Source organism: Notolepis coatsorum (assembly GCF_963971535.1).
Source record: "Notolepis coatsorum genome assembly, chromosome: 10".
In the NCBI taxonomy this organism is placed as follows: Eukaryota; Metazoa; Chordata; class Actinopteri; order Aulopiformes; family Paralepididae; genus Notolepis; species Notolepis coatsorum.
The window spans coordinates 32,985,434-32,998,528 of NC_140174.1; the positions used below are offsets into that span (position 1 = coordinate 32,985,434).

Below are 13,095 nucleotides of genomic sequence, written 5' to 3' on the forward strand. Positions count from 1 at the left end.
AAAGCCTTGACTGGAGGCCACTTCAGAGAGTAGTCTCACATTGTTTATTGACAATAGAGAGTCAATGCTTTGTCTATCATTTATCTTGCATAGTCTGCATGTAACTTGTTATGCCAGACGGTATAAGTACAAACTCCATATGGCTGCTCTACTGCCCTTTTGTACCTTAGTATAGTATAAGTAGGCCTATAGTATAAGTATAGTGCATGTATACTTGGTTCGTATAAATATGGCTCCCCTCAATGGCCGCCTTACTGTATTTCCTCACTGGACATCGTTCCTCGACCCTGGCTTGATCTGCCGGTTCACTGCTTCAGTGGCAGGTCAGTGCAGGTGACCTGACCCCAGACCTGCCGGTTCACTGCTTCAGTGGCAGGTCAGTGCAGGTGACCTGACTCCAGACCTGTCGGTTCACTGCTTCAGTGGCAGGTCAGTGCAGGTGACCTGACCCCAGACCTGCCGGTTCACTGCTTCAGTGGCAGGTCAGTGCAGGTGACCTGACCCCAGACCTGCCGGTTCACTGCTTCAGTGGCAGGTCAGTGCAGGTGACCTGACCCCAGACCTGCCGGTTCACTGCTTCAGTGGCAGGTCAGTGCAGGTGACCTGACCCCAGACCTGCCGGTTCACTGCTTCAGTGGCAGGTCAGTGCAGGTGACCTGACCCCAGACCTGCCGGTTCACTGCTTCAGAGCAGATGAGGCCAGCGTAGTGTCCCTGTGCCTGGGGCCTGAGTCCACACTACATCTCTGTGCCCGAGTGTCATGTGCTCTGATCGACTGCAGAGCTGCAGGGCTGCTATGTCTGAAATGCAGAACACCGTGCCCTTATCCTCTTAGAAAGTTGGATTTTATTTTCAAAGGAATCTATTGACATTTTGAAATTGAATTGGTTATCTTTCTCCAAAAACTTGTAGGAAAAAGCTTCTACTTTTGTCCTTTTTTTCTTAAACTGCCTCGCTATCATTCCTCCTGGAAACCACAGGGCACCAGTAGACTGATACGCTCACAGGTACCTGTGCCCCCATGGTTTCAATTAGGAATAATGCTAATAATGCTAACATGACATTTTCCGAAGGACAAAAGTAGATGCTTTTTCCCCACAAAATGACACGATTCTGGTGGAGGAAACTACATAAAAAATGTCCCAAGTATTCCTTTAAGTCTTGTTGTTAGACTTAGTACGGGTCCTGTTGTTGGGAATTTTTTAAAGATTCTGTCCAAAGTCGCCTATGTTGAAGTCTCCTTGATATCATCTCCTCGGGGTTAGTCTTCTCTTCTTTGCTATGTAACGGTTGCTGTGGTCTCTTCCTTCCATTTAGCGCATTAGCATTTCCTGAAGTTGTCTTTATAGTGCTTTTTTCTCCCCCTTCCTCCTCCAGTCTCCACTGTAGCCGTCTGTAGCTCTCTCTCTTTCCCACACCCCAGCCTACCCTGCCTGCTGGGGGCGCCGTAGGGGGAGGGATGCCGGGGTGAAGAATACATAGTTTTTCACTCCGCACCCCTGATCTGATGCCCAAACTGCTTCCATGTTTCCAGGTGTGACATTTGCTGCAAAGGGCTACTTCGACGCGCTGGTGCGGATGGGCGAGATGGCCAGCGAAAGTCAAGGCTCTAAGGATCTTGGTGAGTCCTAGTATAGTGGCCGTAGCGCCCCCCAGTGGGGTGGAGGGGAGGGTGCACAGGGAGTTGGTGTACTACTGTATGGTGACTTTTTGGGTGTGAGCAGAAGCAGCCGATGACCAACCGAAAACTGGATGTGTGTACACACACAAACACACACTTGCGCGCACACAGACACACACACCACATCGCTCGCACACACATAGGCGCATGCACACACACACACACACACACACACACACACCTATTTAATACTCTAAAACCCACTTTCTACACAATCTGCAAAGCAAGCTGTTATATTAAAACTACATTAGCATGTCAATTATTGTGAATGGAAGCTTGCTCAATGCGACGTTGCCGTCATCTTTCACATTCTGTAAGAATTTAATTCCAGACATTTGCTATTGGAATGCTTATTTTGTTTATCTCTCGTTTCTCTCTCATTCAAGCCGGCCAATGACTTTTTTTTGGCATTGTACCCCTGCAAGCAAATAAATATTCAAATTAATTCAGGAATGTATTCGTCTCTAGCATTACATTTTCATGAATAGGCAATATGCACATTATGATGATGCGGATTTACTTGTCGTTCATAATAACCCAGCGTTATTTATTGCATTCAGGAAAAATAGCCTAGAGCTCCTTGCTCCTTACCGTACTTCTCCCAGTCACTGGAAAAAAGTTTTCCACAATGTGTTTGGTCTGGTTTAAGTTGGGTCGGCCTTGGTTCTGCTCATACTGGCTATAGACGTGTATCAGTAATAAAGTACATGGGCTATAAGTCATGGGTTCTGCTCATACTGGCTATAGACGTTTATTAGTAATAAAGTACATAGGTTAGAAGTCATGGGTTCTGATAATCTAGTGCAAAACCCGAAAACAAGTAGGAAAGCCTTGTGTTTTATACATTTCTTGTCACAGACGGTATCATCCGTATAGAAATACAGACGGGCTTCTCTGTACCGTCGCCACATCACAGCGCAGTATAGTACAGGATCGGTCGTATCGTACGAGAATTGCAGAGTCCCAGTCACATGCTCGTGGAATGTGACACGTTTATACTTCAGCACTAAATCAGTGCATTCCCTCTCCCTCTACACTCCAATGTGACTTGGAGATTGCTGGTGCCGATTGAAAGGTGGAAAGAGGGAGAGAGTGGGGGTAGGAGGAGATGGGGGGGGGGGTAAAAGGAGGATATCCCAGGTGAGAGAGGAGGATATAAAAGCTGTCTGGTCATTCATTATTCATGGGGGAACTTTTTTTTTCTTTTCTTTTTTTGCCAACCTCCCCCTACACCCACCCACGGACCTCTTCTGGTGGCTCATCTCTCCATTGTACCACTTTGCCTCTCTGTGAATACATATTCAATTGAGTCTGTGTGCCCACACTCTGATGTCGAGCGGCTAAAGCCCATTACAGTCACTGCTATTCACCCTCGCTTCCATTATCTGCACAGTGATCTCATTCCAACCACTGATGTTTTTAAAGCTGAGGAATTCCTGTACGAGGGCCGGGCCGCCTATTGTAATCCTGTAACTTTAATTAATGTCTAGTTAATGTCTTAAAGGAACATGCCAACATTTGGGGAAATTAGCTTACCGTCTTCTCCAGAGAGAGACAAGAAGATCTGGAGTTTCCTCTCTGTGCGTTCAATGAATGGAAGTGGACATGGCCAGTTAGCCTTCGGGAGAGGTGTTAGTTGGACAATGCCTAGGCTAACCGGCCATGTCCGCTTCCATTCATTTTGCTAAGCTAGGCTAACGTGTCGTGCAGCCAGATAGCTTTCTACTGAAAGCACAGAAAACTGGTATCTATCTTCTTGTCTCTCTCTGGAGAAGACGGTAAGCTAATTTCCCCAAATGTTGGCGTGTTCCTTTAAGCCCATGCTATTATCTTTAGACCATCCATTGTTAGACTCCTTCCCAAAAGGCAACGGCCCGGAAACCCACATCTGTCCGTTTGTCTGCCAGTTCATCTGTCATCAATTATCTGTCCATCCATGCGTCCGTCCGTCCATCCATCAATCTGATTGCCTCAGGCCAGTTTTATTCCCTACATGTCTTCTGTCCTAGAACACCTGGCTTCGACGGCATCTGTTGCGTTGTGTGTGCGTTGGGGAAATGTCTCGTCTCGCGTGTACCCCTCCCTCTGTAGGCTTTCCCACATGACTCAGCTGCCTCGCTGTTGTTGAACTCAGCAGGCACTGCGTTCCCCCGCCTCGGGTTGAAACGGCAGGCCAGGCTGACCGGGCCAGATTGATGCCATCTCTCTCCCCACATGGCAGCCGTGCCCGGGGCGGCGCTCGTCCTGTGGTTGTGCATGCGCGGTCTACAGGACGGATCGTTCACTTTCTTACCGATGAGGCGTTTGCTCTTTTGTTGTTGATGTTTTGGCATATTATTCGGTTCTTTGCTTCAAGGCATGGATCGCTCGGCAGCGGCAGATTGTTTGACACATTCGATGTAGAATGAGAGAGTCAAAGTGTATGGGAAGAGAAGGTCAGTTTCGTTATTGGCTCAATCTTTATGTACAGTATAGAGAGCCTATGGGATGTCATAACACACCATGAGTGGAATGAGTTACTCAAAGTAATTTCCCCACATTCACCCATAGATTATTTAGGTATTTTAGGAGTGTCAATTAGGGAATGCTTCCCAATCTGATTTTCTTCATTCATACAGCTCCACAATCTACAATTATTTACATAATTGCTTATTCTTTTTTTTAATAACTTTCTTTATTGGAAGAGTTTTCAAAATTATGCAGACAGTTATACATATTATACATCTTCCATTTTGTTCCCCCCATTTCCCTTTCCTATCCCTTAACCCCACCCCACCCCCACGAAGAGCGACAACAAACATACATTATAATACATGAAAATACAAAAGAAATATATGTGACAGAAAAAAAACAAAAACAAAAAAAACATGATACTAATATAACTGAGATAAAAAGACAAAACAGTTTGAGAAATAAAATAAAAATAGGGGAAAAAAACAGAGGGGGGGGGGGGGGGACTCAGTCGTCACAACCAGGCAGGGATGTCAAGGATTCTATGTGCTTTAAAAGGGGTCTCCAAGTCTTCTCAAAGGTATTCAGGGAGCCAGTAGGGCCTTTGAGGGAGAATCTGAGCTTTTCAAGATTAATAGATAATAGTAGTTCCTTAACCCACCTATTGTGGGATGGAGGTTGAGTATGTTTCCACTTAAAAAGAATAAGTCGCCTGGCCAATAAAGTGGAGAAGGCAAGAACAGAATGTGACAGTTTGGAGGGTAGAGGTTGCAGAGGAACACCGAACAAGGCCACAAGAGGATCAGGGGTAATAGTAAGGTTGTAGGCTGTGCCGATAGTTTAAAAAATTTCAGACCAGAATGTGGCAAGGCTGGGGCAGGACCAGAACATGTGGGTGTGATCGGCAGGGGATTGTTTGCATCTATTACATGCGTCAGAGATGTTGGGATACATTCGAGAGAGTCTCGAGTTTGTGTAGTGGACTTTGTGTATAACCAGGGGCGGACCTAGCACATTTGGCGCCCTAGGCGAGATTCACCACTGCGCCGCCCACCCCCCCCCCCCCCCCCTTTATGGCTTTTGCCTCTTCATAGTTCTCTAACGTTAGTCTTTCTTTCCTCAACGCTCAATTCTATAAACACTTGACCGATACCCATCAATGCACAGCGCTCTAGCATGTTCTGACTGTGAACACCTAAAGCTGAGGCTCAGACCGACTGACTCATTGACTCATTGACTCATTTTCCCTTATGTTAGAATTTTTTTTATGTACAAATAATGGTTGCAGATATAGAGGGGGGCGCCAAAACTGCACAGAAAAAAAAAATTAATAAAAAAAAAAAAAAAAAAAAATTATTTTTTTTTGTTTTTTGGCACCCCCCTCTGGGTGGCGCTCTAGGCGACCGCCTATATCGCCTGTAGGAAGGTCCGCCCCTGTGTATAACCTTGCACTGTGTGAGGCCGTGTCTCGCACAGATGGAAGATGAGTGGACATAGTCCAATGCCCAACTCCAATACTCATCAGACAGTTCAATTCCCAGCTCCCGCTCCCACGAGTTCTTAGGGCCGGTTCCTGGGGTATCCGTAGCGGAGCTAATGAGGTTGTAGATGTTGGAGATTAGCCGTTTTTTTTTCCGGGTTAAGAACCATTAGTGAATCTATAAGGGTTTCAGGGGGCCGACTAGGGAATTTGGGGTTCTGGTTCTGTGTGAAGTGCCTAATTTGGAAGAAACTAAACAGGTGGGATTTGGGAAGGTCGAATTTCTTTACGAGGTCTGGAAAAGACATGAAAGTCCCTTGGTCATAGAGATCATTAAAAGTGGTTATCCCTTTGTCAAACCAGACTTGAAAGGAAGAATCAGTGCAAGAGGGCAGGAATAAATGATTGTTAAAAGTGGGGGAGAGGTCAGAGGCCCTATGGAGGCCGAGGCTTTTCCTGATTTGAATCCAAATTTTTGTGGAGTCGACCACCATTGGGTTTGCAGAGAGTCCAGTAACCGACATAGGGAGTTGGGAGCACAGCAGAGAGCGAAGAGAGTGTCTAGAGGAAGAGAGTTCCATGTCGACCCACACTGGGCCTAAGTTGTGTGTCGTGCCCCTCATCCAATATAAAAGTTTGTGTATGTTACACGCCCAGTAGTAGTGCTGGAAGTTAGGCAGTGCCAGTCCCCCTAGCTCTTTGGGGAGTTGTAGTATTGATCTCCTCATCCGTGGGATCTTATTGCCCCAGAGGAAAGAGCTTATTAATCGGTCAAGTGTTTTAAAGAATGACTTCTTAATGAGGACTGGGATATGGGTGAAGAGATATAAAAACTTTGGTAGCACTACCATTTTAATTAAATTGACTCTACCCACTAGAGATAGTGGAAGACATGTCCACCTGTTAAAGTCTAGTTTGCACTTTTCAAGAAGAGGTGAGAAGTTTTTCGAGAACATTGTTTGGATTGAGTTGGTGATGTTAACCCCTAGATATCTGAATCCATCTGTTGTATACTTAAAGGGGAAGAAAGTCCGGGGTATTTTTTTGGCTGAGGAATTGATTGGAAAGAGTTCGCTTTTATGAAGGTTTAGCTTATAGCCCGAGTAGAACCCGAACTTGTCCAGTATATTAAGAATTATAGGGAGGGGGAGCTCCAGTAGCTCACCACGTACCGCGAGTGCTATTTCAGCGCCGTGGACAACCGCGCTCGCACGGATCTGGGGCTGAGCGCGTTCGAATCCCGGATGTGATGCCTTCAAACCTCTCTTCCTGTCTTAACCAGATGGCCAGTGGTTCGATGGCTAGGGCGAACAGAAGGGGGGAAAGGGGGCAGCCCTGTCTGGTGCCTCGATGAAGGGGAAATGGGGCTGACTGAAGTCCGTTTGTATGGACTGAGGCGACTGGGTGGGTGTAGAGTAACTTAATCCAGGCAATAAAGTCATAATTGCTTATTCTAATCTAATGATTACATGGTTACTATTGCTTGAGTCATTCCCCTCATTAGAATCTTAATGATTACATGGTTACTATCGCTTGAGTCATTCCCCTCATTAGAATCTTAATGATTACATGGTTACTATAGCTTGAGTCATTTCCTGGGGCCATTGGCAGGTGGTCAGGCAGAAATGTCCTGTTGGTTCACTGTAGAATAGAATAGAATAGAAATACTTTTATTATCCCGTGGGAAATGTGACACTGCAAATCGCTCAACATTTAAACATTTAGACAGAACAGGTCACGAATTAGAATAATAAAACAAATCAAATCAAGTTGCCTAGGATAAGAGTAGAGTAAAATAGAATAAAAATGGAATAAAATATACAGTAAATAAATACAGTAAAAATATACTGAGGTCTACAGTAGGTGTAGTATTGCACAGTGCTGTTTCGAACTAAGTCCAGGAAGATGGTAACTGCCACTCTGTGCTCAGTGATGCAGTGAGGCACAGTGATGCATTGTATAGTCCGATGGCTGTTGGAATGAAGGACTTCCTGTGCCGTTCTGTGCTGCATTTGGGTAGTGTGAGCCTAGCAATGAACATGCTCCTCCTGTCAGCCAAGTCTGTGTATAGTGGGTGGGAGGGGTTTTCCCTGATGGCCTGGAGCTTAGCAAGGCTCCTCCTCTCCGCCACCCTCGCTAGGGAGTCCAGCTCCACCCCAACCACGCTACTGGCCTTCCTGACCAGCTTATCCAGCCTGGTTGTGTCCCCTGCTCTCAGTCCGCTGCCCCAGCAGGTCACAGTGATCTGAGCAAGGAGCGGATCTCTTTGTCGCTCTACTTTTCAGAGACATAAACTTTAAAAGGGGAATGCCGTCCATTAAAGGGTTCACATGTGTTATTCCTGTGTCCTAGGGCAGTTCTTTCAATATTTGTGACCATGCGCGCCATTCCTCATAAAGCTCGACATCGTAAGAGCGAACCCTCAAATCATCCGTAGACAATGAGTGGCAGCACTGACTTTGTATGCCCATTTTTGTGAGCGCTTACACCCAAATGAGGTTGAACCTCTAGTTCAGTGGTGCCCAACCAGTCGACCTCGATCTACCGGTAGATCGCGCGCTGATTTAAAGTAGACCGCAAGATTATTTTGGAAAATCATTTAATTTGATTTGATTTGGAGGGGAGGACAAAAAACATTCGAGCAGTCCTGTGTATAACAGGCAGTCAGGCAGCCTGAGCCAATCGATACCGTCTACATTCCGTACATTCCGGACAGCGAGCCTCACCCATAGAGATGCAAATTAATGCCTTTGTCTTCATGGAGTGGCATGAGTGGGGGGCGGGGCCCATCACCTGGCAGGTACAGTATAAACGTGGCTCTGAGACCAGCCTTGAGTCACTCAAGAAACTGCAAGATGAACCGAGCACCACCAGCAAAAAAGAGGTTCATTCAGAGGACGCTACTTTTCAACAACGCTAGCAAGACCTTGCTGCCGCCGCCAGCGCCAGGACCCTCCGACGAGCTGGCACCGCCAGGCAGCAGCGCCGACGCCGCCTCCGACAAGCTAGCACCGCCAACGCCGCCTCCGACGAGCTGCCGCCGCCAGGGAGCACCGCCAACGCCGCCGCCAGGGAGCTGCCACCGCCAGGGAGCACCGCCAACGCTGCCTCCGACGAGCTGCCGCCGCCAGGGAGCACCGCCAACGCCATCAGCTTGGTGCCGACAGCACCGCCGGTGTGCTTGGCAGGACTCGGCGCCGAGCTACCGGATAGCACCAGCGTCAGTGCCGCAAGCAAGACAACCACCAGCAGAACCGGAGCAGCCAAAAGACCAAAAACATCATTTCCATGAAGAGTGGGAGGAGGCTTACTTTTTTGTTTATTTCAATGCAAAATCAGTCTGTCTGATTTGCAAACAAACCGTGTCTGTGTCGAAAAAGGGTCATTTGGAGCGGCATTATACAACGATGCACAAGAAACACCACGCGGATTTTCCTCCAAAAACAGTCCTACGAAGAACAGAACTCCAGCAGATGAAGTCTTCACTAGTGGGACAACAGTCCACTTTTACGAAGCCCAAAACCAAGGCAAAAGCTGCAACAATTGCATCTTATCGTGTCAGTCACATTCTCGCTAAAAAGAAAAAATCCCGGGGCGCTCCAGTAGCACACCACATAGCGCGCTGAGTCGCGAAGCGGTCGCCCCGGGCGTCTAGTCTGCCGCATGTCTTCCCCTCTTCTCCCGTTTCACCCCTCTTTCTCCTCTACCGGTCCTGCGTGGCCGTTGACTGTCGGTTCTGTGTGGCCAAAAGGTCCTTGTTGACCACAAAAAGCTGCAAACGCTATAAATAAAATCTTTAAGAAAAAAAAAATTATAATAAAAAATCCTTCAAAGACGGCGACTGTGTAAAAGAGGCATTGACTGTGGCTGCCGATTCACTCTTCTATGATTCCAAGTATCACACAGAGATTATGGATGCTGTCAAAGACCTTCAGTTGTCACGTAATACTGTGACCCGGCGCTGTGAGGAAATGTCCCAAGATGTTCACGAGCAACTCATGAGGGACATTAATACATGCAAGTGTTATTCCCTGCAGATCGATGAATCGACTGATATGGTAGATGTGGCACAGCTCTGTATTTACATTAGAATGGCCTTTGACGACATGAGCGCAAAAGAAGAGCTGCTCACCATATTGCCTCTTAAAGGACACACTAAAGGTGAAGACATCTTTCAAGCCTTCATGGAGTTCGCTAAGCAGAGCAAACTGCCCCTCCATAAACTCATCTCTATTACAACCGATGGTGCACCAGCCATGGTTGGCTGTAATAATGGGTTCATCGGACTGTGCAAAAAAAGCAACGCTTTCCCGGACTTCCTTAATTACCACTGCATAATTCACCAACAAGTGCTGTGTGCTAAAATTTTAAATATGAAGGAAGTTATGGATATTGCTATGAAGATTGTGTGCTCTGTCAGGGCAAGGAGCCTACAGAGGAGGCTATTTTGTGCACATATGGAGGAGACGGGGTCGGAGCACACAGACCTGCTGCTGCACACAGATGTAAGGTGGCTGAGCAGAGGTACATTTCTGGAGAGATTCAGCGAGTTGCTGCCTGAAATTAAAGAGTTTCTCAAGCTTGCTAAACATGCCGAATATACACATCTAGAGGACAACAACCGGCTTTTGAATTTGGCATTCATAACCGATGTCACTGGCATGCTGAATAACCTGAATTTAGAGCTGCAGGGAAAGGATAAATGAGTAATAAACATGATCAACTCAGTGAATGCTTTTAAAAGCAAGCTCACCATGTGGGCGAGAAGGCTGCAACGCAGTTACCTACGCAACTTTCCTCACATGCAAGCAGAACTTCAACGTCATGGTGAGGACACAGCACAGTTTGATTGCACACATTATGAGGAGCAAGTTCAAAGCATCTTGTCAGAGTTTGATAAGCGCTTCACAGACTTTTCAATACTTGAACCTGTTGCAAGCTACATGTGTTTTCCATTTGCAACTGTAGATGTGGATGACATCACATCCAAAGTGGCCACACTGTTTAATCTGGACAGCCTTGCTGTGGAGAACGAGATCCTCACACTTCAAACTGACATTGAGATTAAAGCCAGGGCAACACAAGGGATGAAGGCAGAGTTCTGGGAGCTACTGCTACCTGAGAAGTACCCCAACCTCAGGAGATGTGCCATGAACTTAACAGCTTTTTTTGGATCAACCTACCTGTGTGAGTCTGCTTTCTCTCACATGAAGATCATCAAGTCCAAGTGTAGCCGGTGTGATCTCGCTCTGCATTGTGTTTGTTTCGATTCAACCCCTGTTAAGGGATCGCCTTGAGTGGGAGTTGAACCCCCGGTCTCCTGCGCCGTGGGCGGCATCACAGACCACTGTACCAAGAGGTGAATTCACTTCTAAGTACTGGGTCTGGATGCCTCTGGGGAGTGCGTTTTACTTGCAGTACCGCTTAACGTCCACAGTCACTTCACTATACAAGTCCCTCGTGACTGTGGATAGACATGCTGTACCTCCGTTACACAAGTACAGAACCACAATGACCGATGACTATCTTGTGGACTGCCTGAGGCTTGCAACCTGCTCCTACAACCCAGACTTTGAAAAACTAGCTTCCTCTTCCCAGTGCCAGCGTTCTCACTAAGGTAGAGACATTTAATAAAAAAAATTAAAAAAAGATAAAGGAGAACTATCAGTGACTGTTGATGTTGACAGACCTTTTTGTGGAATTGTTTTTTTGATTGTATTCCACTTTGCAATGTGACAGCTCTGTTTACACATCATTCCTATTCCCTTTTAATTGTGCATATATCATTTTTGTTTTGATTGTATTGTTCCACTTTTGCTTTGGCAATGTAAACATATGTTTTCTCATGCCCATTGAATTGAGTGTGTGTGTGTTGTCGGTGTGTATGCAGAGTGTGAAATAAAAATGAGAAGTTACAGTTACAGTCTTGTCATTCTTGTAATTCCTACACTACACTGTTACAATGATATATAAAATATCATATTATATTATATACCCATTCAATATGCACATGACAGAAAATATTATATGCCATATAATATTTTGTGTCATGTGCATATTGAATGGGTATTACTAATACTATTACTACTAATACTAGCCGAGAGTAAGTCAAATTTGGGCTGGTAGCTTTCGGCTAGGTGGCAAATTAAAAAGTAGATCTTGGTTCAAAAAAGGTTTGGCACCCCTGCTCTAGTTCATACCTGTAGGCAATACTAGAACAACCTAGCTCAATGGTTCTTGTCTCTGTGGCCCATTTATTGTCTATGGAGCAGCGCCAGATTTTACATCCAGGTGACTTGGGACTTCTGGAGAGTGGCACATATTCCTGGGGTTGACTGAAGTGTCCTGAGGCACAAGAATAACCATTGGTGCATTTTTTTTATTGTGTAGTACTACCCTTTTAAAAATAAATTTTAGTGTGGAAAATGAGGGGAGACTTGAGTGCTGTGCTATGGCATAAAGCAGAAATAATCCTTGCAATCAGCTCAATTATACACACGTGGTGTGTGTGTGCGTGTGTGTGTGTGTGTGTGGCTTTCAGTTTAACTGAATTAACACGGCTGGACTTTTAAACTGCTTTTACTCTGGAGCAGAGAGGAACTCTGTGCCATCTCCACTTTTTTTTAATTACTGGAACAATATATAATTAATTGGAGCATTGAAAAATGAACAGTAGCTAATGGCATTATGACATGTTCAGATAATGGTGACCAGCACATGACTGGTCAGAGAGAAGACGAGAGGGCAAGAAGAGCGCAATGAGGACTGTGGGATTTTAGGGGGTTTCAGATGTACGATCTCGCACGGGAGATGGGATTTTGAGAACAAGGCATCGTAACGATAATGTGACAACGGCCATGGGTCATTTAAACCTAGTTCTATAATTCCAAGTAGGCTACATCTGAAAGGGTTTGAGTGGTGTGTATGATATGGGGTAGGTTTGTGTGGCATCACTGACGAGACTAAAGTCACTAAATTAGCAACCACGAAGGGATGAACATCTACATCATTGAAAATTATACAAGATAATGGCCTTGATTTTAAAGATAATTTAGGAATGGCTTTAAACAAATCTCATTAGTCTCATAATCTTGTATTTTGTGTTACAGTATTAAATCCAAAGCATAGAAGTCCAGAGCTTTACCTCCTTCTAGTCCCCTGAAGCAATCATTTATAAGCACAATGTATTCTGGGAAAATTGCAACCAAGGAAGATTCCAGCCAATCATCATGAGAAGGAAATCGACCCTCAAGTTGAACTGGCTCTTTCCACCAACTACAGTTTCTACAGTACGTATATGAAGACAGGGTGTTTTCATCGCAAGGTACCCTGGGAAAGCTAATCGTATTTCCCCCGGTAAATAATGTACCGTACCGAAGCTCCTATGGTGTTGTCTCAGTGGAATGGATGGAGCTGTAGGCCTACTGTGTAAAACTCTTACACACACACACACACACACACACACACACACACACACACACAC

At 45.7% G+C, this 13,095-nt stretch overlaps 1 protein-coding gene across 2 annotated transcripts in view; it reads left to right on the top strand.

The window, feature by feature from the left end:
• Positions 1–13,095, top strand: part of baiap2b (BAR/IMD domain containing adaptor protein 2b) — a 136,156-nt gene that overhangs the window by 30,089 nt on the left and 92,972 nt on the right. For both annotated transcript variants that reach the window (XM_084323950.1, XM_084323951.1), the window contains exon 3: positions 1,535–1,621. In XM_084323950.1, the coding sequence (XP_084180076.1) occupies positions 1,535–1,621 (87 nt within the window). The remainder of the gene's footprint in view (positions 1–1,534; positions 1,622–13,095) is intronic.